The 27,045-nt window shown below is 44.1% G+C and overlaps 1 protein-coding gene across 4 annotated transcripts in view; it reads left to right on the top strand.

The window, feature by feature from the left end:
• Nucleotides 1–27,045, top strand: part of GARNL3 (GTPase activating Rap/RanGAP domain like 3) — a 199,411-nt gene that overhangs the window by 87,630 nt on the left and 84,736 nt on the right. For all 4 annotated transcript variants that reach the window (XM_075905772.1, XM_075905773.1, XM_075905774.1 and 1 more), the window contains 4 exons: nt 5,464–5,562; nt 6,832–6,935; nt 22,015–22,123; nt 23,476–23,521. In XM_075905772.1, the coding sequence (XP_075761887.1) occupies nt 5,464–5,562; nt 6,832–6,935; nt 22,015–22,123; nt 23,476–23,521 (358 nt within the window). The remainder of the gene's footprint in view (nt 1–5,463; nt 5,563–6,831; nt 6,936–22,014; nt 22,124–23,475; nt 23,522–27,045) is intronic.

The following is a 27,045-nucleotide window of genomic DNA, read 5'->3' as shown; positions in this document are numbered from 1 at the left end:
GGCAACAGATTAGCTGCATTTTATCCAGTCTGGCATGCCATTACCACCACCAAGTGGGTGCAGGAAATTGTGAGAACTGGCTACTGCAACCCTAAGTTGCCCTCCCATCCCCTTTGCCTGTCTCTCTTCAGGGACCCCTGTCATGAGCATCTGCTCATACAAGAGGCAGAACATCTCCACAATATAACATTCCTAGTAGTGGCTGATTTCCACATTAATTAGTCCATTCCCCCCCCCCCCCCCCCAATAAAAAGGAATATGTACTCCACCAGATAGTTGCCCAAAAGACTCTTGCATATTATTTGGACAGAACTAAGAGTTTTTATAAAATGTCTAGACTGTGTTGTGTGCCAGGAATAACAACTAGACAGTGCTTGGTCCTGCCGTGAGGTTAGGGGACTGAACTTGATGATCTCTCACAGTTCCTTCCAGTTCTATGATTTTATTATTATGATTATGATTCTATGAGCTGTCATGAGATCAGAGGGAAGGTCCTCTCATAGATTGTTTACTAGTTAGAAGTCAGGAAAAAAAGAATAGGAATAAATAGTTTTCATAATGGAGAGAGGTAACTAGGGCTGTCCTCCAGGAGTCTGTACTGGGACCAATCTTATTTAATATATTCATAAATTATTTGAAAAAAGAGGATAAAAAGTGAGGTGGCAAAATGTTTTGCAGATATTGCAGTTATTCAGGAAGTGGTCAGGATTTACTGCCAAGGTGTCCTCACAGGTCTGTGACTCTGTTGATGACGATACCCAGGAAGCTGCTTGCGTGTGTGCTCAATGATGTGAGCTGTGTCGACTTGTGCACTTAATCTTCACAGCAGACCACAGAGAGCCCCCAAAGTCCATAAACCAGATAAGGATTGAAGGTGCCCAGCCAGGTTAATGGTAAACAAAGTAGAGTAATAGTTGTTAGTAGACTCTACTGAATGACTATGCATGTGTACCCTGTAACAAGGAATGACTCAATCAGTGGGAAACTTCCACTGCCCCCTAGGTCATACAAAGACTGTCCCTCCCCCAAGACACCACTTTATAAACAAATCACACATCACTGCTCATGCATCATGTTTCCACCCTCTGACTTTGTCAGGTTACCGCCCTCTGATGCTACTTAGATACCACCCATCATCCTGTACCCCATGATTTGATTAGATCATCTCTAGCCATTATGCTGTCATTTTGGACCCTTTCCTGAACCTGGGTCTGTATCTGTGAGGAGTAGGTACATGGTCTTTTTTAAGGATCTAGTGATACCATGTGCTTTCCACTTATCACCATTACCAATTACTGTTCTACACTAGGACCTATTACCAATTAGCAGTGTTATCTTCAAGTCTTCATTGTCAAGTCCAAGTCGAATCTCAAGTCACTACAGTTCAAGTCTCAAGTCTTAATTTAAAAAATGTCAAGTCACTTTTGTACAAGCCATCAATATCGGCATTTTTGGACAATTTTTTCACCAAGTTGATTTAACAAAATTAGCAAGTCTCAAGTTGAGTCTCAAGTCACAAACAATGAACCTAGGCGACTTAAGTCAGACTCGAGTTCAAGTTGTGGGACTCGAGTCAACAACTCTGCCAATTAGTGTTTTGTTCTCTCAGCCCTGTTTGTGCCAAGTTCTGAGAGCAGGAGGCCTTCCTCTTGCTCACAGCTTAGTGTGGCAGCCTGAGAACAGGGAGCTGCTGAAGCCTCCTGGAGGGCAGATATGTGGGGAGCTTGATATGTGGCTTTATGTTCCCTGAATAGGCTGTTAAAGACTATGGCCAGCCAGCCATACCTGAATCCTATCTGGCATCAGCCTGAAGGGAGGACTAATTGGAACACCTGCAACCACTTAAGGTTGATGTGTGCACTATAAAAACACTTCCCCAGGCAAGGCTAGGGGGAAGGAGAAAAGAGACAGATTAGAGGAGAACTCAAGGAGAAGGGAGCAACCCAGAGCAAGAGAACACACCCGAGTGACCTGAAGGTTTGCTCTGCGATATCGGGAACGAGATACTGCAGGAGGGGTTGGGGAAGTGGCCCAGGGAGGGGCTGCTACGCTGGGGGCAAGGGCCAAGCTGCATGGCCTGCTTGGGGCTGCCCCCTCCTATAAGGCCGTGGGCCAGAACCTGGAGCAAGTGGGTGGGACCGGGTTCCCCCCAATCCTCCCCTCTGGCTAGAAGGGCCAGCAGGAACTGGAAAAAGAAGGACACTGGACTGGCCAATGATGAAAGAGTCTCTGGTAGCAGGGTACTCTTGCCTTTGTGACAGTAATTAGGGTCACTGTGAGCCTCTGAGGCCCACAAGAACCAGACTTTGCCACATTAGCTTTGCTTTATGTTAGCCATGTTTTGTCTGTTGTTAGCTAGTCCTCAGGCCTCAAACCAGGCCTGTGCTACATTGGCTTACATTTTAGGCCTTCATCTTACTAGAGATATTACAAAAGATATATTGGAAATGGAAAACATTCAGAAAAGGCAACAAAATTGATTAGGAAACTGGAACAACTTCCATCTGACGAGAGATCAATTAGAGTGGGATTTTTTAGTTTGGAAAAGTGGTGACTAAGCAGAGATATGATAGAGATACATAAAATGATGACTGGTGTGGAGAAAGTGTTTACTGATTCCCATAATATAAGAACTAGGGGTCACCAAATTAATAGGCAGCAGGTTTAAAACAAACCAAAGGAAGTATTTTTTCCACACAACACAGGTGACCTGTGGAACTCCTTGCCAGGGGATATTATGAAGGCTGACACTTTAATAGGTTGCAGAGGGGTAACCATGTTAGTCTGTAACTTTAAAAACAATGAGTAGTCCTGTGGCACCTTAGAGACTAACAAAAATATATATAGTATCATGAGCTTTTATGGGTAAAACCACTTTATCAGATGATGAGCACTGTAACAGGGTTCAAAAAATAACTAAATACATTTATGGAGAATAGGTCCATCAATGGTTATTAGCTAGCATGGGCAGGGATGGTGTCCCTAGCCTCTGTTTGTCAGAAGCTGGGAATGTATATGTCACATTGTTGGGGGAAAGCCCGTACATTGTAGGGCGAGTGCAGTTTCCCTTGGAGAATGGGTGGGGAAAGTGTATCTTCCATCTTTGTTCCTCTCAACCCAAGTATATACACCATACACTACTACACACTTTATCTGTGGGGCGGTACGGCTTAATGAACAGAGTCCTTTGGTTTGTCTTTGTCAACTGGGCTGCAAGGCTGTGGCACAGTATCAGTAAATCTGTACTTCTGGGCAGAATAGTACAGCCCTATGGCCAGAGTAAGAAAACCCACCCCTATTCACAGCGCAGTAAGACCCACAGGCGAGAGTCAGGAAGTCTCCCCTTTTCGTAGGGCAGTAAGGCCTGAGGGCCAGAGTCAATGAAAGCAGTGAGTTGCGCCTCTCTTTCCACTGAAACTCAGCTCAGGGATTATTAGTGGCCCTAACTCAGGCCACTGAGTCAGCAGGGAAAGACTCTGTCCAAAACAGGCTGACTCTGGCTCATTCATCTGTTTGTCATTGCCTTCCCCTGAACTGCTTCCTGCTACAGTTCCTGTCGCTGTCAGCCCCAACTGAGCCAAGAAGCTCTTTTATACTGATACACCTAGAGCATGTCCAGTAGAATGAAGAGGGTGTGACTTCAGCCCATAATGTAAGGTTAACACCCTCCTGTCCAGTTTGGGATGAGTATGTCCCATCACAGGGTTACAGGGTATGGGTCACTTGATGATTACCTGTTCTTTTGTTTCTTTCTGGGACACCTGGCATTAGCCACTGTTAGAAGAAAGGATACTGGACCAGTATGGTTGTTCTTATGGGGCATACAGTTTCTTCTTAGATTATTTCCAGGTGTATTAAACAGTATATTCGGTTTGACCACATTACATTGCAGCTGTGGATGCTTCTTTCTCTTGTTTGAGCAGGTGCTAGATGCTTAGATCTATAAAATTACAACCTGGACTTTAGTACACACCTTTACTAAGCATTGTGCTCTGAATTTGGGTTCTAGAGTGTATGCGCTTGGCAAGAAGCGCGTTAGTCTTTATTCAATTAAGATTCTGTTCCCACCTCCATATTAGTCTCAGTGTTGCTTATCAATCTGTCTCATAAGTGGGAATATGTAGAGCCACTGAAAGAAGAAATGAAGGTTATTTACCTTTAAGTGGAGTTCTTCGAGATGGCTCTCATATTCATGTCTCATCCTCCGTCCCCTCTGTCAAAATCCTAATTGTGATGTCTTTGGCTACGTGGAGGAAGCAGCAGAGGTGGGAGAGTGCTCTGCCTCATTTATAGCTTCATCTTGATTATGGTGGGTATGCCGAAGAGCAGGATAGCGGTGCACATGCACTATAGTATGCTGCTAGACAAAGTGGTTGAGTTCAAGGCACCACAGGATAATGCAATATCCCATAAATGGGAATATGTAGAGACGTGTCCAAGAACTGGGGATTTCTTTACAGTAATTCTTGAGATATTTGAAAATAACCTTCTGGGCAACTGGAAAGAAGCTGGATCCATTGTCCTCTCCCTTCCCCACCCCGCCCCCATTTGAGGTTGTTGTACTGCAAGGTTTTATACCCAGATGACTACTATTGATTTTTCACACATTAACATATGATCTCTTTGAACAAATTGTGCATTTTTATGGCTATGAGCCTGACTATACGATGGGGAATAGACCCCATATTCTGTATAGTAGTATATGTGCATTTTTATTTTCATCTGACAACCAGTAATATCAACAATATAAAAACTTCAGGCTTTAGTGGTTTGACTGTTTTCTTAATGAAGGCATTGTATAATTTAAACTTGATATAAAATTGCATTTTGTATGATTAAAGCTCTGACCAGCTTTTGGTGTGTTGGTGCAGTTTTCAGGTAGAGTCAAATTTTTAAACTCAGACATCATTTTTGAAGTGATTGAAGGAAGTAGTGCTCAGGATCCCAAGGGGCCACTCATTTCCCATTTTATTTTCCCTTGTTTGAGGCCTTGCATCATGATGATTGTGACAGTGCCTTCAGATTTAGCAAAGGGGGGACCCACTGTTTAGTAAACACTAATGGCAGCACAGCTTCACAGGTGATTAATCAACCCTGCTCAGTCAGTCAGGTACATGGAGCCAGAACACTATCGGTGATCCCTGTTCCTCAAGACTCAGAGTACAGCTTTCATAGATCTCCAAGGCTTGGGTGAGAGGAAGAGAATTGAACTCAACTGAAATTCTGGGTCCTCACATGATAGTATGTTGCTCTAATGTTGGGCCAATGCATCAGCTCACACATTCCTGTATTGTGAATTAAGGATCTGATATGCCCACACAGATACTTAAGGGGTTAACGTAGGAAAGGGACGTTCACATGAAAAACCCTGACAATAAGCTCAGGAATAGAGCCTGTGTTCTATATTGTGGTTAATGTACAGTTGCATCTGCCATACTCTTTCATGTCTTTCTCTACTTGTAGAAATGGGAAGTGACAGCTTTCAACGATTTTTGAATCTTTTGGGTGACACAATTACACTGAAGGGCTGGACAGGCTACCGAGGAGGCTTGGACACCAAAAGTAAGATTCCAGCTGAAGTAACTGATGACAGGTCTGTTGGGAACATGCTGTTAGTGTGCATGCGTATGTGTAGAATACTGTCTACATAACAGACAGAAACAGTCGAATCTGAGAAGAGACCTACTCGGGTAGTATTTCTGAAACACATGTTTAGACACATTTTACAATTTCTCGTCAAATCATCGTAATGTTCTTAATATTATTGGTAAATCTTGATCTCCCTCCCACTGCTGCTATCTATCTGTGATACAGTTACCACCACTCAGCTCTTGTCTGTCATGTCATACTCCTTTCAAAGCCTCCTAATACTATTCCTCAGTCATCTGGATTGGTTATGGCTAAGCAATGTGAGACACTCCCTTCCTCATAACAGTGCTTGGGTTGGGAATATCAACATGGAAAGGCATCCACAATGGCAATAATAAGACATAATGTATCAGGCACCTGCCTCCCAGCTTCAGGATAGCTTCACTACCATCCTTTTCTGCCCTCTGACAGACCCTAGAATTTGTAGGATTTCCATAATGCTTCCTCATCAGCCCAATTTTAGTCCTCACAAGTTCACAGTCTGTTTTCTTAGATTGTGTTCTTATCATGAATCGGCCACGTATTCTGTGTTATAGTGGTAGCTACAACAGGTTAAATAGCAAAACAACTTCACATGTTATAAAGAAGAGTCACATTCCGTTCCCTTTTCTATGAAAGGCTAAAATTACACTTGTCAGACACCAGTCTTTGCAGGATAGAACCTTTTTAAATTAATGGGGTACTAAAATAAGACTAAACTGGATATGTGCCTTCCAGGGGGACTCTGCAGGAAAGGTCATTATCCAGTCAAAGCAATGATTAAGAATGTAGATATGCACTGGCTCTTAGCCCCAAACACAGGTGGATATTTTGCTAAATTATAAAAATATTGAATGGGGATTCTACTGGTGTATGTGGGTGGCTGCATTTGGTCATGTTCATGATGCATTTTCACTGAGTTGTTGAATACACATCTCCTTTCAGGGCAAGTCCTGACCTATAGGCAGAAATGTTAATGTGGCTTCATCATTAGCTTTGGTAGTCCACATTTGCATATATTTTAAAATATGCCTGACATCAAAGATTTTTAATTAAAGTTGATCTATTTTTAAGACAAGTAAGAAATATGGATCTGAAAGGAGGTGCCCTGAGACTGTCCTGTAACAAGGAATGAAATTTCCTTTTCTCCTTAAAAATGCAGTGTTGCATGATCCCACTGAGAGTGATTTTCTTCCTTTGCAGATGATACAACAGGAATATATTCCATCTATACAGTCTATCAAGGGCATGAGATAATGTTCCATGTTTCAACCTTGCTACCATATTCTAAAGAGAACAAGCAGCAAGTATGTGGTTTTCATACTGATTTTACTTAGTAAACCACAACATATTTAAAAGGAAAGTTTTTCTGGTTTGTCAGTGCAACTTATTTTTGAAATGTAAAAATTCAAATCTCTCAAAGCTTATGACATTCAAAATTGTGTCTGATAAGTTTTTATACATTTATTACCAAAACACTGCATCACATTACCTATTTCATAGTTAGTTTTGGAAGGATTATGTGGGGATTTTGTCACTGAATGGGGCATGCCCATTCCTTAGGCTTTTAAGCCATGCTTATTGTGTACCAGTTGCCCATACCTGTGATAGCTCTTTGAAATGTCTGGAGGAAACATGCAGTGAAGCTAAGTGCAGAATCTGCAAAAACATCCACCCTCAAACTCAGAAGGAACAGGATATCCGCAGAGGGCCCCTCCTCGTGGAGGCTGTGCTTCATTCTGACTTGGAGTCCCCCAGATTGGACTCCATGCCTAGTATTTCACACTGCTGACTGCTGGCACTGGAACACTCCCAGCATTCTTTCCCCTTACCAGTGCCCAAGAAACAGCTGAGCCCAAGGTCCCTTTGGCATTGCAAGACAAGGGGGCTTTTGGCAAAGGATCTGTAATAGGCCATGTGCCCTCACAGGGGTGCTGCTATGCTCAGACGCCTACCCCAGCCAGGTATCAGACTTCTAGCAAAGAACACCAGGCCCTGATCAGAAGCATGGCTGTTAACTTGAACTTGGAGGTCAAAGAACTAGCAGAGGAGTCTGACAACCTCTTCATTGTCATATCTTCTTCCACCCCAAGGTCATGTTTCCTGTCCACCCAGGGCTCCTGAAAATTGTGAAGTCCCCAATCTTCCATTCTGCCTTCCTCCAAGAAAGTGGAAAAGAAATATGTCCCAATACAGGAAATTAAGTATCTGTATAGCCATCTTCAGCAGCATTCATGGTAGTGCCTGTCATCAATGAAGGGAACAGGAAGGGACAGGCCAGCAGTACACCTAAAAATAAAAATGCAAAGAGACTGGACTTATTTGGCAGGAAAATGTATTGAACAGCCAGCCTGCAATTTCAGATATTGAGCCATCAGTACCTGATAGGTAGGTGCAATTTCAATTTGTGGGACTCAATCAGCAAATTCAAGCAGAGACTTTCACAGGATCAACCCCAGGAGTTTGCTACCTTAGTGAATGAGGGAAAAGTGGTGTCGAGAGGCACCTTCCAGATGACCTAGGATGCTACAGACTTGGTGGCCAAGGTGGTTTCCTCTGCAGTGGTCATGAGACTCAACTCCTAGATACAATCTTATCTGCTGTCGCATGGGGGGGGGGGCAGACACTATCTTTCAGGACCTACCTTTGAGGGAGAAGAGTTCTTCTTGGAGTTGACTGATGCATGGCTTCGTGGCCTTAAAAACTCCCATGCTTACCCTCTGGTCTTTGGGCCTGCACATCCTTCCACAGGCTAGAAAGCCATTCCAGCCTCCACCGCCACCTCCTCCTCCATCAAGTTAATGGGATGTTCTCTGGTCCAGATCATACTGAAAGAGAAGGGTTTTAAGTGATGGCACCCCTTGTCTTCCTGCTCCTCTGCCCAACCTGACCCCTCCAGAGACCTGGGCATCCAGAAGGGATACACCCAAGATCAGCACCCCACACATTGCTCAGGATCCAACCCCCTACTTTCTCCTCGACCGTCTGCAGCCCTTCAGATCAGCCTGGTTGCAGCTGACCTCAGACCATTGGGTGCTTAACGTGATTTCTTTGGGCTACACCCTACAGTTTGTGGCTGACCCTCCTTCCCACTTCTTCAGGGACTCTTCTCACAAGCAGCTACTCAAACAGGAGGTCAAGAACTTTCTGCAGCTGCGAGGCAGTAAAGGAGGTTCCTCCAGACACGAGAGGGAAAGATTTTTACTCACATGATGTCCAGATCCCAAAAGCAAAAGGAGACCTCATACCTATGCTAGACCTCCAATGCCTCAACAAGTCCCTCAAATTAAAGTTTACTTTGGTCTCCGTTGGCCCCATTTCTCCTTTCTTTATCTGGGAGACTGGTATCCTGCTCTTAACTTAAGGGACGTATATTTCCATTTTAATAGAATCTTAGAACATTAGGATTAACACTGGACAGGATGAATTTTTTTAATGCCTTAATCGCAGGTGTTAATGCTACGCTACCCCTGCTGGAGTCCCCTGCTGGTCCCTGATTCCGCAGTTGCAAAGCCCCTTTAGGGAAATGGGGGCTACTTATCCTGTCTGGTGACAGGCAAGATGGTGGAGTCTCAGCTCTGCTGGCCACTCGTAGTGGTGTGGCTGTCCTCAGTGGACATTCTGTATATAGCTCTCCCCTGTGGTGTGTGTGTGTGTGTGTGTGTGTGTGTGGGGGGGGGGGGGGGGGGGTGTGGGTGTGGGGGTGGGGGTGGGGGTGTGGGTGTGGGTGTGGGAGAGAGAGAGAGAGAGAGAGAGAGAGAGACAGCCAGCCAGCCAGCCAGCCAGCCAGAATCTTAAATCCTACCTCAAAACTAACAATCAGCATCAATCCCAAAATAAGATTGAGCACATACTGATGGCAGATAGAACAGGCTGTCTGCTTAGCCTGTTAGACAATAGATCCATGGTATCTTAGAGATTCAGGTAGATGTATACTAAAGAATAATAGTTTGATCAGAAATATATTCAAAAACCTAGAGACCTGTGCTGTTTCCAAATTCCCCAAGAATTTCAAAGTTTTACTAAAGTGTCATGCTACTGCTGTTTGAATTTTGATTCTGATTTCAGGTGATTTCAATTTGTTACTGTGGCAGTTGGGATTGTGTGTCTGGGAGTGTTTGCTCCTTTGATTGCCTTTGATCAGCCACCAATCAGCTTTCCCCTGTGTGGCCAACGAGGGGGTGGGCCTAACCTAGGTGCACAGGCTTCAAGAGGCAGAGCGAGCAGGGGAGTAAAGTGGACAGGGGGCTGCGGACAGGGGAGTTTAAGCGAGAGTTTGACAGAGGGAGGCCTACTATGTTAGGAAGACCTGCAACACTTATGCCAGCACTGCTTCAGTCTCCTCCACCTGAGCCTGTAGCCAGGCAGACCACCTGACCATGGATGCCTCTACCCAGATCCTGGTGTGGCTTTGCAAGGACTATGGCTTGCGATTCCCACTGACTGAAATCCAGGCTGGGGGAAACATCCAATGTGAAAGGTGCCAGCTGATGGAATCTCTCAGGAATCAGGTGGGAGAGCTATAGGTGGCTAAGCTGAGGAGTATCTGAATTCACGAGCAGTTCCTGGACAGTATTCATGTGGAGACAGCTGAGGTAGCTGTCCCACTTCACAAGACTGCTGACACACCACTGGTGGAGGAGGAGATAGCTTAGGAGGGACACGCAGCTGGTCACTTCTGGTGGCAGGTAGTGCTCCACTCTGCTCCCAACCTTCGCACCATGGTATAGGGAAACAGTTACGCTTTTGATACAGGGTGTATTTCCTTATCTCCTGTATCTAAAGGAGTGTAACTGTTTGGTTAAAACAAAGGAGGAGAAGCCTCTTACCCCCAAAGCTGGGAGGTTTGCTGCCACCACTGCGAGGAGGAAATGTAGGGTAGTGGTGGTCAGAGACTCTCTTCTGAAGGGGACAGAGGAGCCTAACATGTCATCTCGGGAGGTGCTGCCTGCCAGAGGCCCATAGCTGAGACGTTACGGAGGCATTGTCGAGGATTATCTGGACCTCTGACTACTACCCCATGCTACTAATCCATGTGGGCACTGATGATACTGCAAGGTGTGACACTGAGCAGATCAAGAGTGACTAAAGGACTCTGGGAGTATTGCTGAGGGAGTTTGGAGCGCAGGTGGTATTCTCTTCAGTCCTTCCTATCAGAGGTAGGGTCCCAAGCAGAGACAGGTGCGTCCTGGAGGTAAATGCCTGGCTGTGAAGTTGGTGTCACCAGGAGGGCTTTGACTTCCTCGACCTTGGGATGCTATTCCAAGAAAGATTGCTAAGCAGGGATGGGGTTCACCTTTTGAGGAAGGGGAAGACTGTATTTGGATGCAGACTGGCTAACCTAGTGAGAAAGGCTTTAAACTGGGTTTGACGGGGGCAGGTGACCAAAGCTTACAGGTAAGTGAAGAACATGGAGACCTGGGAGAGGGTTGGAAATAGAAGGAAGCATGGGCTAAAATAGCAGCGATAAAGGAGGAAAAAGGCAGAACTGGGAGGCAAAATCAAATCAGTATCTTAGATGCCTGTATACAAATGCAAGAAGTATGGGTTATAAGCAGGAAGAACCTGAAGTGCTAATAAATAAACATAACTATGCCATTGTTGGTATCACAGAGACTTGGTGGGTATGGCTTATTCAGGAAGGATATCTGGGGAGAAAAAAGGAGGAGGTGTTGTGTTATATATTAAAAAGGATGATGTCATGCTAGGGGTCTACAACCCGCATCTTCCTGGAGGGTCACATCGTTTTAATCTGGGCTGGCCGGTATTTCCTTTTCCCAGCTTGGTGCCGATGTAGAATCATAGAATACTAGGACTGGAAGGGACCTCGAGAGGTCATCGAGTCCAGTCCCCTGCCCTCATGGCAGGACCAAGTACTGTCTAGACCATCCCTGATAGACATTTATCTAACCTACTCTTAAATATCTCCAGAAATGGAGATTCTACAACCTCACTGGGCAATTTATTCCAGTGTTTAACCACCCTGACAGTTAGGAACTTTTTCCTGATGTCCAACCTAAACCTCCCTTGCTGCTGTTTAAGCCCATTGCTTCTTGCTCTATCCTCAGAGGCCAAGATGAACAAGTTTTCTCCCTCCTCCTTATGACACCCTTTTAGATATCTGAAAACTGCTATCATGTCCTCCCTCAATCTTCTCTCTTCTAAACTAAACAAACCCAATTCTTTCAGCCTTCCTTCATAGGTCATGTGTTCTAGACCTTTAATCATTCTTGTTGCTCTTCTCTGGACTCTCTCCAATTTCTCCATCTTTCTTGAAATGCGGTGCCCAGAACTGGACACAATACTCCAACTGAGGCCTAACCAGCGCAGAGTAGAATAGAAGAATGACTTCTCGTGTCTTGCTAACAACACACCTGTTAATGCATCCCAGAATCATGTTTGCTTTTTTTGCAACAGCATCACACTGTTGACTCACATTTAGCTTGTGGTCCACTATGACCCCTAGATCCCTTTCTGCCGTACTCCTTCCTAGACTGTATGTGTGAAACTGATTGTTCCTTCCTAACCGGAGCACTTTGCATTTGTCTTTATTAAACTTCATCTTGTTTACCTCAGACCATTTCTCCAATTTGTCCAGATCATTTTGAATTATGACCCTATCCTCCAAAGAAGTTGCAACCCCTCCGAGCTTGGTATCGTCTGCAAACTTAATAAGCGTATTTTCTAGGCCAATATCTAAATCATTGACGACGGATGGTGGTGGTCGGGAACTCCCTCCTAAGAGGGACTGAACCATCCTTCTGCCGTCTGGACCTGGAATCTCGAGAGGTGTGCTGCTTACCGGGAGCTCGCATTCAGGATGTGACTGAGAGGCTTACCAAGCTGATCAAACCTTCAGATCGCTACCCCTTCCTGCTTCTCCACGTGGGAACTAATGATACAGCCAAGAATGACCTTGAGCGGGTTACTGCGGATTATGTAGCGCTGGGAAGAAGGATCCAAGAATTTGGAGTGCAAGTGGGCTACGTCTAGACTGGCCCCTTCTCCGGAAGAGGTACGCAAAGCACGCAAGTCAGAATAGGGAAATCCGCGGGGGATTTAAATATCCCCCGCAGGATTTAAATAAACATGGCCGCCGCTTTTTTTCCGGCTTGGGGAAAAGCTGGAAAAGAGCGTCTAGACTGGCGGGATCCTCCAGAATAAAACCCTTTTCCGGAGGATCTCTTATTCCTACTTGCAAGAGATCCTCCGGAAAAGGGCTTTATTCTGGAGGATCGCACCAGTCTAGACGCTCTTTTCCGGCTTTTCCCCAAGCCGGAAAAAAAGTGGCGGCCATGTTTATTTAAATCCCGTGGGGGATATTTAAATATCCCCCGCGGATTTCCCTATTCTGACTTGCCTGCTTTGCATGCCTCTTCCGTAGAAGGGGCCAGTCTAGATGTAGCCGTGGTGTTCTCGTCCATCCTCCCTGTTGAAGGGAAAGGACTGGGCAGGAATCGTCGAATTGAGGACGTAAATGCGTGGTTGCGCAGGTGGTGTCGCAGAGAGGGCTTTGGTTTCTTCGACCATGGGACTCTGTTCCGGGCACAGGGATTGTTAGGAAGAGATGGGATCTACCTAATGAAGAGAGGAAGGAGCATCTTCACGGGCAGGCTTGAAAACCTAGTGAAAAGGGCTTTAAACTAGGTTTGTCAGGGGATGGTGACCAAAACCCTGAGGGGAGTGGGGAAGTTGGATACCGGGAAGAAATGCAGAGAGGAAGAAACAAGAAAGGAGGACCCCTGTTTCGAATGGAGAAGATAGGGCAATCAACTGGTTACCTGAAATGTTTGTACACTAATGCGAGAAGCCTGGGCAACAGATAGGAAGAACTGGAGGCCCTGGCCCAGTCCAAGAAATATGATTTAATTGGGATAACAGAGACTTAGTGGGATGACTCGCATGACTGGAGCACTGTCATGGAAGGGTATAGACTGTTCAGGAAGAACAGGCAGGGGAGAAAAGGAGGAGAAGTTGCACTATATGTAAGAGAGCACTACGATTGCTCTGAACTCCAGTATAAAGAGGGAGAAAAACCTGTTGAGAGTCTATGGGTTAAGTTTAAAGGAGCAAACAACAGCAGTGAGCTTGTGGTTGGTGTCTGCTACAGGCCACCGAATCAGGTGGATGAGGTAGATGAGGCTTTCTGCGGACAACTGAGCAAAGCTTCCAGATTGCAGGCCCTGGTTCTCATGGAGGACTTTAATCACCCTGACAACTGTTGGGAAACCAATACGGCAGTACACAGGCAATCCAGGAAGTTTTTGGAGAATGTTGGGGATAACTTCTTGGTACAAGTGCTGAAGGATCCGACCAGGGGCTGGGCACAGCTTCACCTTCTGCTCACAAACAGGGAGGAACTAATAGGGGAAGTGGAGGTGGGTGACAACCTGGGAAGCAGTGATCATGAGATAGTAGATTTCAGGATCCTGACCAAAGGAAGAAAAGAGAGTAGTAAAATACACACCTTGGACTTCAAAAAAGCAGATTTTTACTCCCTCAGAGATCTGATGGGCAGAATCCCCTGGGATGCTAACATGAAGGGGAAAGGAGTCCAGGAGAGCTGGCAGTATTTTAAAGAAGCCTTATTGAAGGCACAGAAAGAAACCATCCTGACGCGTAGCAAGAGAGGCAAACATGGTAGGAGACCGGATTGGCTTACAGGGGAAATCCTTGGTGAACTTAAGCACAGAAAGGAAGCTTACAAAAAGTGGAAACTTGGACAAATGACCAGGGAGGGGTATAAATGTATCGCTCGAGAATGCTGGGGGGTTATCAGGAAGGCGAAAGCACAAATGGAATTGCGACTGGCTAAGGATGTGAAGGATAACAAGAAAGGTTTCTACAGGCATGTTAACAGGAAGGTGGTGATCAGAGAGGGTGTGCAGCCCCTAATGGATGAAGGAGGTAACCTAGGGTATGTCTACACTACAAAGTTAATTCGAACTAACTTAGTTCGAATTAGTTAATTCGAACTAACGGATCCAGACTAAAAAACTAGTTCGAATTAGCGTTTTGCTAATTCGAACTAGCACGTTCACATTAAGTAGACCCTGAACCGGGCTTACGGATGGCCAGAAGCAGTGCCGGCAGGGCATCAGAGGAGGACTTAGAGCGTGGAGATGCTGTCTCAGGCTAGCCGAGGGCTGTGCTTAAAGGGTCCCGACCCCAGCCCCGGACAGACAGTTCTCAGGGGTGCCCCCCTAGCAAAGCAGTCCTGGATTGGAGTGCCCGGACTACCCACACTGGGCACATCACAGCACTCGGTCATCAGCCCGGCTGCACTTGCCGCAGGCTGCCATCTGGGGAGAGGGGCCAATTGGGGGGCTGCAGGAGAGCTTCCGCACCCAGAGCCAGCCCAGTCCTCCCCATCGGGGGCTCGTGTCCCATTCCTCCCTCACCTCCTTCCACTTACCCTTCCCTAGCCCCTCTTCTTGATGTACAAAATAAAGATAACGTGTCTTCCAAAATGGAATGTCTTTATTGAACAAAACTGGGGGAGACTGGGAAAAGGAGGTGGGAGAGGGGAAGAGAGAGGCTGGGAGAGGGGAGGGCAACTAAAATGATCAGGGGTTGGGAACAGGTCCCATATGAAGAGAGGCTAAAGAGACTGGGACTTTTCAGCTTAGAAAAGAGGAGACGGAGGGGGGACAGGATAGAGGTCTCTAAAAGCAGGAGTTGGGTGGAGAGGGTGCATACAGAAAAGTTCTTCATTAGTTCCCATAAAGAAGGACTAGAGGACACCAAAGGAAAGGAATGGGTAGCAGGCTTCAAACTAGTAACAGAAAGTTCTTCTTCACAAAGCAAAGAGTCAACCTGTGGAACTCCTTGCTGCAGGAGGCTGTGAAGGCTACAACTAGAACAGAGTTTAAAGGGAAGTGAGATCAAGTCATGGAGGTTGGGTCCATGGAGTGGTATTAGCCAGGGGGTAGGAGTGGTGTCCCTGGCCAAGGTTTGTGGAAGGCTGGAGAGGGATGGCACGAGACAAATGGCTTGGTCACTGTCTTCAGTCCATCCCCTCCAGGGTTCCTAGGGTTGGCCGCTGTCAGCAGACAGGCTACTAGGCTAGATGGACCTTTGGTCTGACCCAGTACGGCCATTGTAAGCTCAGGGCTCAGGGTCGGGGGTCTCAGTGGACCCCCTTGATTTTCATGCACACCTGCTCCTGGGTGGCCAGGCTGGCAGCTCTCCTGCCCTAGACGGCCACTTTCCTGTGCCTAGTGCGGAGATCGTGGACGAGGTCCACGATGTCTGCACTAGCCCAGGTGGGTGCCCGCCTCTTGCGGTCCCGGGCAAGCTCCCGGGAGCCGCCAACCTGGTCCCGGGAAGAGGGGGTGGGCTGGGGGACATCGGGTGGGTGGCTCTGTGCCGTGCCAGGTGCAGGGTCTGCTGGCTGGGTGCTGGCAGGCTTGCACCTGGCACAGGCACCGTAGCCAGCCCGTGCTCCTTTAAGGGATCCGGGGCCGGGAGGGGGGCAGACGAGTTTCCCTGGTGTTGGCCAGAGTGGCCACCAGGGAAACCTGGGGAGGGGTAGCCTCCCACTAGTTCGAATTAAGGGGCTACACACCCCTTAATTCGAATTAGCTAGTTCGAACTAGGCTTAATCCTCGTAAAATGAGGTTTTCCTAGTTCGAACTAAGCGCTCCGCTAGTTCGAATTAAGTTCGAACTAGCGGAGGGCTAGTGTAGCGCCTATGAAAGTTAATTCGAACTAACGTCCATTAGTTCGAATTAACTTTGTAGTGTAGACATACCCCTAGTGACAGATGATGTGAGGAAAGCTGAAGTACTCAATGCTTTCTTTGCCTCTGTATTCACGGACAAGGTTGGCTCGTGGACTTCTGCGCTAAGTGACGCAAGATGGGATGAAGATGGACAGCCCGTGGTGGGTAAAGAACAGGTTAGGAACTATTTAGAGAAGCTAAACGTACACAAATCCATGGGTCCGGACTTAATGCATCCGAGGGTACTGAGGGAGTTGGCAAATGTCATTGAGGAGCCTTTGGCTATTATCTTTGAAAAGTCATGGAGATCAGGAGAAATCCCGGATGATTGGAAAAAGGCAAATGTAGTGACCATCTTCAAAAAAAGGAAGAAGGACGATCCAGGGAACTATAGGCCGGTCAGTCTTACCTCGGTTCCTGGAAAAATCATGGAAGGGATCCTTAAGGAATCCATTTTGAGGCACTTGGATGAGAGGAAAGTGATTAGGAATAGTCAGCATGGATTCACAAAGGGCAAGTCGTGCCTGCCCAATATGTTTAGCTTCTATGATGAGGTAAGTGGCTCGGTGGACATGGGAAAGTCAGTGGATGTTATATACCTTGACTTTAGCAAGGCTTTTGATACGGTCTTCCACACTATTCTTGCCAGCAAGTTAAGTGAATGTGGATTGGATAAATGGACGGTAAGATGGATAGAAAGATGGCAAGAAGGCCGGGCCCAGCGGGAAGTGATCTACGTCTCGATGTCAGGATGGCGGTCAGTTTCTAGCGGAGTGCCCCCAAGGTTCGGTTCTAGGACCAGTTTTGTTCAATATCTTTATTAATGACCTGGATGAGGGGATGGATTGCACCCTCAGCAAGTTTGCAGATGACACTAAGCTGGTGGGAGAGGTAGATACGCTTAAGGGCAGAGATAAGGTCCAGAGTGACTTAGACAAATTGGAGGATTGGGCCACAAGAAATCTGATGAGGTTCAACAAGGACAAGTGTAGAGTCCTGCACTTGGGACGGAAGAATCCCAAGCATAGTTACAAGCTGGGGACCAACCAGTTAAGTAGTAGTTCTGCAGAAAAGGACCTGGGGGTTACAGTGGATGAGAAGCTGGATATGAGTCAACAGTGTGCCCTTGTAGCCAAGAAGGCTAATGGCATATTAGGTTGCATTAAGAGGAGCATTGCCAGCAGCTCCAGAGATGTCATTATTCCCCTTATTCAGCTTTGGTCAGGCCACATCTGGAGTATTGTGTCCAGTTCTGGGCCCCCCACTACAAAAAGGATGTGGACACATTGGAGAGGGTCCAGCGGAGGGCAACCAAAATGATTAGGGGGCTGGAGCATATGACCTATGAGGAGAAGCTGAGGGACTTGGGTCTGTTTAGTCTGCAGAAGTGAAGAATAAGGGGGGGATTTGATAGCAGCCTTCAACTTCCTGAAGGGAGGTTCCAAAGGGGATGGAGAGAGGCTGTTCTCAGTAGTGACAGATGGCAGAACAAGGAGCAATGGTCTCAAGTTGTGGGGGGAGAGGTCCAGGTTGGATATTAGGAAAAACTATTTCACCAGGAGGGTGGTGAAGCACTGGAATGGGTTACCTAGGGAAGTAGTGGAGTCTCCATCCCTAGAGGTGTTTAAGTCTCGGCTTGAGAAAGCCCTGGCCGGGTTGATTTAGTTGGAATTGGTCCTGCCTAGAGCAGGGGGCTGGACTTGATGACCTCCTGAGGTCTCTTCCAGTTCTATGATTCTATGATATTAAACAGAGCCAGTCCCAGAACAGACCCCTGCGGAACTCCACTTGTTATACCTTTCCAGCATAATTGTGAACCATTAATAACTACTCTCTGAGTACGGTTATTCAGCCAGTTATGCACCCACCTTAGAGTAGCCCCATCTAAGTTGTATTTGCCTAGTTTATTGATAAGAATATCATGCGAGATCGTATCACATGCCTTACTAAAGTCTAGGTATACCACATCCACCTCTTCTCCCTTACCCACAAGACTCGTTATCCTATCAAAGAAAGCTATCAGATTGGTTTGACATGATTTGTTCTTTACAAATCCATGCTGGCTGTTCCCTATCACCTTGCCACATCCAAGTGTTTGTAGATGATTTCCTTAATTACTTACACCATTATCTTCCCTGGCACAGAAGTTAAACTAACTAGTCTGTAGTTTCCTGGGTTGTTCTTATTTCCCTTTTTATAGATGGGCACTATATTTGCCCTTTTCCAGTCTTCTGGAATCTCTCCTGTCTCCCATGACTTTCCAAAGATGATAGCTAGAGGCTCAGATATCTCCTCTATCAGCTACTTGAGTATTCTAGGATGCATTTCATCAGGCCCTGGTGACTTGCAGGCATCTAACTTTTTTCAAAGTGATTTTTAACTTGTTCTTTTTTTTTATTTTATCTTTTAAACCTACTCCCTTCCCACTAGCATTCCCTATGTTAGGCATTCCTTCATCAGACTTCTCAGTGAAGACTGAAACAAAGAAGTCATTAAGCATCTCTGCCATTTCCAAATTTCCTATTACTGTTTCTCCCTGCTCACTGACCAGTGGGTCTACCCTGTCATTGGTCTTCCTCTTGCTTCTAATGTATTTATAAAAAGTCTTCTTGTTTCCCAAACAAAATACAGGACTATGTAGCACTTTAAAGACTAACAAGATGGTTTATTAGTTGATGAGCTTTCGTGGCCCAGACCCACTTCCTCAGATCAAATAGTGGAAGAAAATTGTCAGCAGGGAGAACAGCAAAATAGAGACAATGGATTTCAGGAAGGCGGTTTTTGGTAAGTTCAGAGAGCTGATAGGTGAGGTCCCATGGTAAGCAAGACTAAGAGGAAAAACAGCTGAGGAGAGTTGGCAGTTTTTCAAAAGGACATTATTAAGGGCCCAAAAGGAAGCTATTCCGCCTCATAGGAAAGATATAAATATGGCAAATGACCACCATGGCTTAACCAGGAGATCTTGCATGATCTAAAAATAAAAAAGGAGTCATATAAAAAGTGGAAATTAGGACAAATTACAAAGGATGAATGTAAGCAAACAATACAGGTATGCAGGGGAAGATTAGAAAGGCAAAGGCACAGAACGAGCTCAGACTAGCTACAGAGATAAAGTGAAACCAGACAGAAGACTTTCTGTAAGTATATTAGGAGCAAGAGAAAGACCAAGGACAGGGTAGGTCCATTTCTCAGTGAGGAGGGAGAAACAGTAACGGGAAACTTGGAAATGGAGAGGTACTTATTGACTTTGTTTCTTCACCAAGAAGTCTGATGATGAAGGAATGCCTAACATAGTGAATGCTAATGGGAATGGGGTAGGTTTAGAAGATAAAATAAAAAAAAACGACAAGTTAAAAATCACTTAGAAAATGTTTATGTCTGCAAGTCGCCAGGGCCTGGTGAAATGTATCCTGGAATACGCAAAGAGCTGATAGAGGAAGTATCTAAGCCTTTAGCTATCAACTTAGAAAAATCATGGAAGTTGGGAGAGGCTCCAGAAGATTGGAAAAAAGGCAAATATAGTGCCCATCTATAAAAAGGGACATGAGAACAACCCAGGAAACTACAGACCAGTCAGTTTAACTTCTGTGCCAGGAAAGATAATGGAGGAAGTAATTAAGAAATTCATCTGCAAACACTTGGAAGATAATAAGGTGATAGCGAACAGCCAGCATGGATTTGTAAAGAACAAATCATGCCAAACCAATCTGATAGCTTTCTTTGATAGGATAATGAGTCTTGTGGATAAGGGAGAAGCGGTGGATGTGGTATACCTAGACTTTAGTAAGGCATTTGATACAGTCTCACATGACCTTCTTGTCAATAAACTAGGGAAATACAACCTAGATGGGGCTACTGTAAGTGGCTTCATAACTGGTTGGATAACCATTCTCAGAGAATAGTTATTAATGGTTCAAATCCTGCAAGAAGGACATAAGAAGTGGGGTTCTGCAGGGGATCTGTTTGGGGACTGCTTCTGTTCAATATCTTCATCAACGATTTAGATATTGGCCTAGAGAGTACGCTTATTCGGTTTGTAGGTGATGATAAGCTGGGAAGGGTTGCAACTGCTTTGGAGGATAGGGTCATAATTCAAAAAGATCTCGACAAACTGGAGAAAGAGTCTGAGGTAAATAGGATGAAGTTTAAGAAGGATAAATGTAAAGTACTCCACTGAGGAAGGAACAATCAGTTTCATATATACAGAATTGGAAGTGACTGTCTAGGAAGGAGTACTGCAGAAAGGGATGTAGGGGTCACAGTGAACCACAAGCTAAATATGAGTCAACAGTGTGAAGCTGTTGCAAAAAAAGGAAATATGATTTTGGGATTCAGTAACAGGAGTGTTGTGAGCAAGACACAAAGTCATTCTTCCACTCTGCTCTGCACTGATTAGGTCTCATTTGGAGTACTGTGTCCAGTTCTGGATATCACATTTCAAGAAAGATGTGGAGAAATTGGAGAGGGTTCAGAGAAGAGCAACAAGAATGATTAAAGGTCTAGAGAACATGACCTATGAAGGAAGACTGAATGAATTGGGTTTGTTTAATTCGGAAAAGAGAAGACTGAGAGGGGACATAATATCAGTTTCAATTTTAAAAAGGGCGTTTACAAGGAGGAGGGAGAAAAATTGTTCTTCTGGCCTCTGAGGATAGGACAGGAAGCAATGGGCTTAAACTGCAGCAAGAGAGGTTTAGGTTGGACATTAGGAAAAAGTTCCTAACGGTCAGGGTGGTTAAACACTGGAATAAGTTGCCTAGGGAGGTTGTGGAATCTCCATCTCTGGAGATATTTAAGAGCAGGTTAGATAGATGTCTATTAGGGATCTAGACGGTACTGGGTCCTGCCATGAGGGCAGGGAACTGGACTCAATAACCTCTCTAAGTCCCTTCCAATTCTAGTGTTCTATGATTCTATGTTGCACCCAGGCTGAAAAGTACTGGCTACGTTTTTAATGGATATCTCACCTAGAGAGCTTAATCACAAGGGATAAGACCTTAAACCAAGCAATGGATCAATATGTAAGCTTTGAAAAAGCAGACAAAACGTTTTTCATTTGATCAGATTTTACCATTTCTTTTGGCTTAGTTTGACATTCCATAGCTACTTCTGAAGTTTTGTTTTGTGGTTCTCTGATTAAGGTTATTGAAATCCAATTGCATTTAGACTCACCTTGATGCTTTCACATTAGAAATGAACTCCTAACAAGTCCTTTGCAGTAAACTATGCTGCAAGATATATATAGCCTTGCTTTCCCTTCCTCCATAAAAAGGTTTGAGAATAATTTAAAAATATAATTTGCATGTAAATCAGATAAATTAAAATAATATAGCTAATCTAATTAATTTTGACAAATACTGTGGTTGGGCTATAAATATCAATTTCTCATATTCCCATGGCCATTGTACAATGAGAACAAGAATGAATAAAGCAGCTTCATAGTATTTTGACATTACTGTACTGCACTTTTAAATCTCTGTATTGAGATAGAAACAGAATAAAATGTTTATACAAATGATGCTTGCGCAAGTTTCAGATTACTGTCAACTGCCATCATAGAAAAAGTGCATTAAATTCAATAATCTCATGTTGTGTTTCATTGTTTTTTCACTGCGTTAGTACTCAGGATCTAATTCTAGCAATGTTATTTCTCCTTTTTGCAGGTAGAAAGGAAGCGTCATATTGGAAATGACATTGTCACCATTGTATTCCAGGAAGGAGAAGAATCTTCTCCAGCATTTAAGCCTTCCATGATTCGCTCTCATTTTACACGTATCTTTTTCCTTCTGTTTTTTAGTGGGATAAAGCTAGTTTAAAAATCTCCTATTAACTCTTTTCTATTTGCTACTCACAAAAGAGAGAAGTTATTTTAAAAGGAAACTCTGCCTGACATGTTATGGATTACTCAATTTTGTATCTAAATCTACCTTGTGAAAATTCTCTATCATGAGCTACATCAAGGATGTGCAGATTAAAAACAAGCAGACACTTTCAGATCAGATTTATTATTACTAAATAATTCTTTAGATGGCTTCAGAAAGTTAACTTCATATACATTTCCAAAAGTATTTTTCTGAAAAATACTTCTGCTGTTGAAGGGAATTTTTTCAGTATCAACTGAAAACTGTCTCATGACATTTAGAAATAATGTATTTTAGATATGTACTATAGATGGAATGGGATACAACAATTAAAGGTTTTAACAAAAATTTCAAGGTGATAAGTCTCAGAGGGGGAGCCGTGTTAGTCTGTAACTTTAAAAACAATGAGCAGTGCTGTGGCACCTTAGCGACTAACAAATTGACCTAATACATTTAAGTCTCTAAGGTGCCACAGGACTGCTCAGTCCTTCAAGCTGATAATTAATATTTTAAAATTGCATTATGGTGTATAGAAATTAGCACAATTCTAAGAGTCAGGAATTTGTGACTTTTAAACCCAGTTGTGATATTGACTACATGGTCTACTGTTAACCCTTTCTCCCTGTCCACTTGTATCTTTTATCCACATGTTGAATCTTGTCTTTCAGATTTTTATTTGAGTTTTTAATAATCCATTTGGTGGTGACTGTAGAAAAGAACGAGTTATTTTCAACATCATTAAACCTAGTGATGACTTGCAAAGGGATAACTGGTTACTCAGAGAGCGTTATCCTTACTGGGTGATGCTTACTGGTAACCGGTTAACTAATGGCCCAGTCAGACTCACTGTGCCATAGATAGGGGGCACCTATGGGATCCCAGATAACCAATTAAACGTAACATTTAACCAGTTAACGTTTGAAATGGGATTTTACATCCCTAGCTAAAATTTTGCTGAGTACGGTTTGTCCTCATGTATACTGACTACAGAGATGTGGTGACCATCATATTAGCGAGTTGAGTTATTGAAAAACTTCTCAATATACTTGCACTTTTTAAGCCTTGCCATTTTAAACATTTAAAAGAGATGGCTTATCAGAACAATCTAAGGTGCATAGACTAGAATTATATCAAATGTAATAAAACAGTTAATATATTTCACCATATTTCATCTGCTTTTTCAACAGAATGGGCATTTTCAAAACACAAGTGAACTCCATAGGCATGAAAGTAATGGATTAATTTCTTTAACTTGCATGGCAGATATTTTTGCCTTAGTGAGATATAATAAGCAAAATGACAGTTACAGGTAGGTGCTAACTTTAACCAAACCATTTACTTTGTTAGTTTGATGTTATACTAGAAGCAAACCATTCTTCATCTATCAAATTCTATGAATTGGGTGTTTTTAAATTATCATGAAAGTGAGCAGTAAATAGTTCTGCTGGGCATTATGGCTGGTGGGCATAATGTAGTTGATATCTAGGGAAATTTTCCCCCAGATAAGTCACACCTTATAAAACACAGTGTGTTCTATTATGCCTAAGGAGAGCCTCTTACATTCTGATGCAGTAATGTGACCAAGAATATACTCAGACGAGGAATCCAGTATTGCGTTCTGTATCCAATTGAAACTAGACTTGTAGACAGGAAAATCTCTCCCTTTAACTATGTTTCTTCATACAGTACTCTAGTTCTTGGCTCCTTTTATATATGTGCCTAGGTGACAAATATAAGCGGGATAGCCATGTTAGCCTGTATCTGCAAAAAACAATGGGAAGTGCTGTGGTACCGTATCCTGGGGTTAAGAATAAGGTATGGGTATAGTCTGCCTAATCTGACTAGAAGGTTCTAGGTTTGTCCTCCACCCCGGTCATAGAGGTTGAGAGCTGTAGAGCTCTGTAGGCAGGTCTTGGGAACCGCAACAATCACACTTACTCTAAGGGTAGTAGCAAAATAAAACAATTTTTATTACAACTGGTATTAAGACTGCAAACAATACAAAGCTCACAGCAATGACTGAATAAATGTATTTGATCACCCCGGAGAGTAGCATAAATGAAGCCTGAGCATACAATTATAATTATCTAATTATACAGTTACAGTTATGTAGTATAATACCATACTCACATACACCCTTCTTGGAGAACCTGGGCATTAGAGGACCAGCCTCCGTCCGCTAGAGGAACGAGGATCTCAGTGAAAGGGATCATAGAATCATAGAATAATAGGACTGGGAGGGACCTCAAGAGGTCATCGAGTCCAGACCCCCGCCCTCAAGGCAGGACCAAGCTCCACCTACACCATCCCTGACAGATGTCTATCTAACCTGTTCTTAAATATCTCCAGAGAGGGAGATTCCACCACCTCCCTTGGCAATTTATTCCAATATTTGACCACCCTGACAGTTAGGAATTTTTTCCCAATGTCCAATCTAAACCTCCCCTGCTGCACTTTAAGCCCATTACTCCTTGTCCTGTCCTCAGAAACCAAGAGGAACAAATTTTCTCCTTCCTCCTTGTGACACCCTTTTAGATATTTGAAAACCGCTATGATGTCCCCCCTTAATCTTCTTTTTTCCAAACTAAACAAGCCCAGTTCATGAAGCCTGGCTTCATAGGTCATGTTCTCTAGACCTTTAATCATTCTTGTCGCTCTTCTCTGTACCCTTTCCAATTTCTCCACATCTTTCTTGAAATGTGGCGCCCAGAACTGGACAAAGTACTCCAGCTGAGGCCTAACTAGTGCAGAGTAGAGCGGCAGAATGACTTCACGAGTTTTGCTTACAACACACCTGTTGATACAACCTAGAATCATATTTGCTTTTTTTGCAACAGCATCACACTGTTGACTCATATTCAACTTGTGGTCCACTATGACCCCTAGATCCCTTTCTGCCATGCTCCTTCCTAGACAGTCGCTTTCCATCTTGTATGTATGGAACTGATTGTTCCTTCCTAAGTGGAGCACTTTGCATTTCTCTTTATTAAACCTCATCCTGTTTACCTCTGACCATTTCTCTAACTTGCTAAGGTCATTTTGAATTATGTCCCTATCCTCCAAAGAAGTCGCAACCCCACCCAGTTTGGTATCATCTGCAAACTTAATAAGCGTACTCTCTATCCCAATATCTACATCATTGATGAAGATATTGAACAGTACAGGTCCCAAAACAGACCCTTGAGGAACTCCACTTGTTATCCCTTTCCAGCAGGATTTAGAACCGTTAACAACAACTCTCTGACTACGGTTATCCAGCCAATTATGCACCCACCTTATCGTGGCCCTATCTAAGTTATATTTGCATAGTTTATCAATAAGAATATCATGCGAGACCGTATCAAATGCCTTACTAAAGTCTAGGTATATGACATCCACCGCTTCTCCCTTATCCACAAGGCTCGTTATCTTATCAAAGAAAGCTATCAGATTAGTTTGGCATTACTTGTTCTTCACAAACCCATGCTGGCTATTCCCTATCACTTTATTACCTTCCAAGTGTTTGCATATGATTTCCTTAATTACCTGCTCCATTATCTTCCCTGGGACAGACGTTAAACTGACCGGTCTATAGTTTCCTGGGTTGTTCTTATTCCCCTTTTTATAGATGGGCACAATATTTGCCCTTTTCCAGTCTTCTGGAATCTCCCCTGTCTGCCATGATTTTTCAAAGATCATAGCTAAAGGCTCAGATACCTCCTCTATCAGCTCCTTGAGTATCCTGGGATGCATTTCATCAGGACCTGGTGACTTGCTGACATCTAACTTTCCTAAGTGATTTTTAACTTGTTCTTTGTGTATCCTATCTTCTAAACTTACCCTCTCTCTGCTTGTATTCACTACGTTAGGCACACCTCCAGACTTCTCGGTGAAGACCGAAACAAAGAAGTCATTGAGCATCTCCGCCATTTCCAAGTTTCCTGTTACTGCTTCTCCCTCCTCACTAAGCAGTGGGCCTACCCTGTCCTTGGTCTTCCTCTTGCTTTTAATGTATTTATAAAAGGTCTTCTTGTTTCCCTTTATGCCTGTAGCTAGTTTGATCTCATTTTGTGCCTTTGCCTTTCTAATCTTGCCCCTGCATTCCCGTGTTGCTTGCCTATATTCATCCTTTGTTAGTTGTCCTAGTTTCCATTTTTTATATGACTCCTTTTTTATTTTGAGATCGTGCAAGATCTCCTTGTTAAGCCAAGCTGGTCTTTTGCCATATTTTCTATCTTTCCTACACAGCGGAATTGTTTGCTTTTGGGCCCTTAACAACGTCCCTTTGAAATACTTCCAACTCTCCTCAGTTGTTTTTCCCTTCAGTCTTGCTTCCCATGGGACCTTACCTACAAGTTCTCTGAGCTTATCAAAATCTGCCTTCCTGAAATCCATTAGCTCAATTGTGCTGGTCTCCCTTCTACCTTTCCTTAAGATCATGAACTCTATTATTTCGTGATCACTGTCCCCTATACTGTCTTCCACTTTCAAGTTCTCAACTAGTTCCTCCCTATTTGTTAAAACCAAATCCAGAACAGCTTCTCCTCTGGTAGCTTTTTCAACCTTCTGAAACAGAAAGTTGTCTCCAATGCAGTCCAGAAACTTATTGGATAGCCTGTGCCTCGCTGTGTTAGTTTCCCAACATATGTCTGGATAGTTGAAGTCCCCCATCACCACCAAATCTTGGGCTTTGGATAGTTTTGTTAATTGTTTAAAAAAGGCCTCATCCACCTCTTCCACCTGGCTAGGTGGCCTGTAGTAGACTCCTAGCATGATATCACCCTCGTTTTTTACCCCTTTTAGCTTAACCCAGAGACTCTCTACACAGCTATCTCCTACATTCATCTCCACTTC

The sequence above is a fragment of the Pelodiscus sinensis genome, chromosome 22 (assembly GCF_049634645.1).
Source record: "Pelodiscus sinensis isolate JC-2024 chromosome 22, ASM4963464v1, whole genome shotgun sequence".
NCBI classification, from domain to species: domain Eukaryota; kingdom Metazoa; phylum Chordata; order Testudines; family Trionychidae; genus Pelodiscus; species Pelodiscus sinensis.
This window is presented reverse-complemented; position numbering and strand designations above follow the sequence as displayed.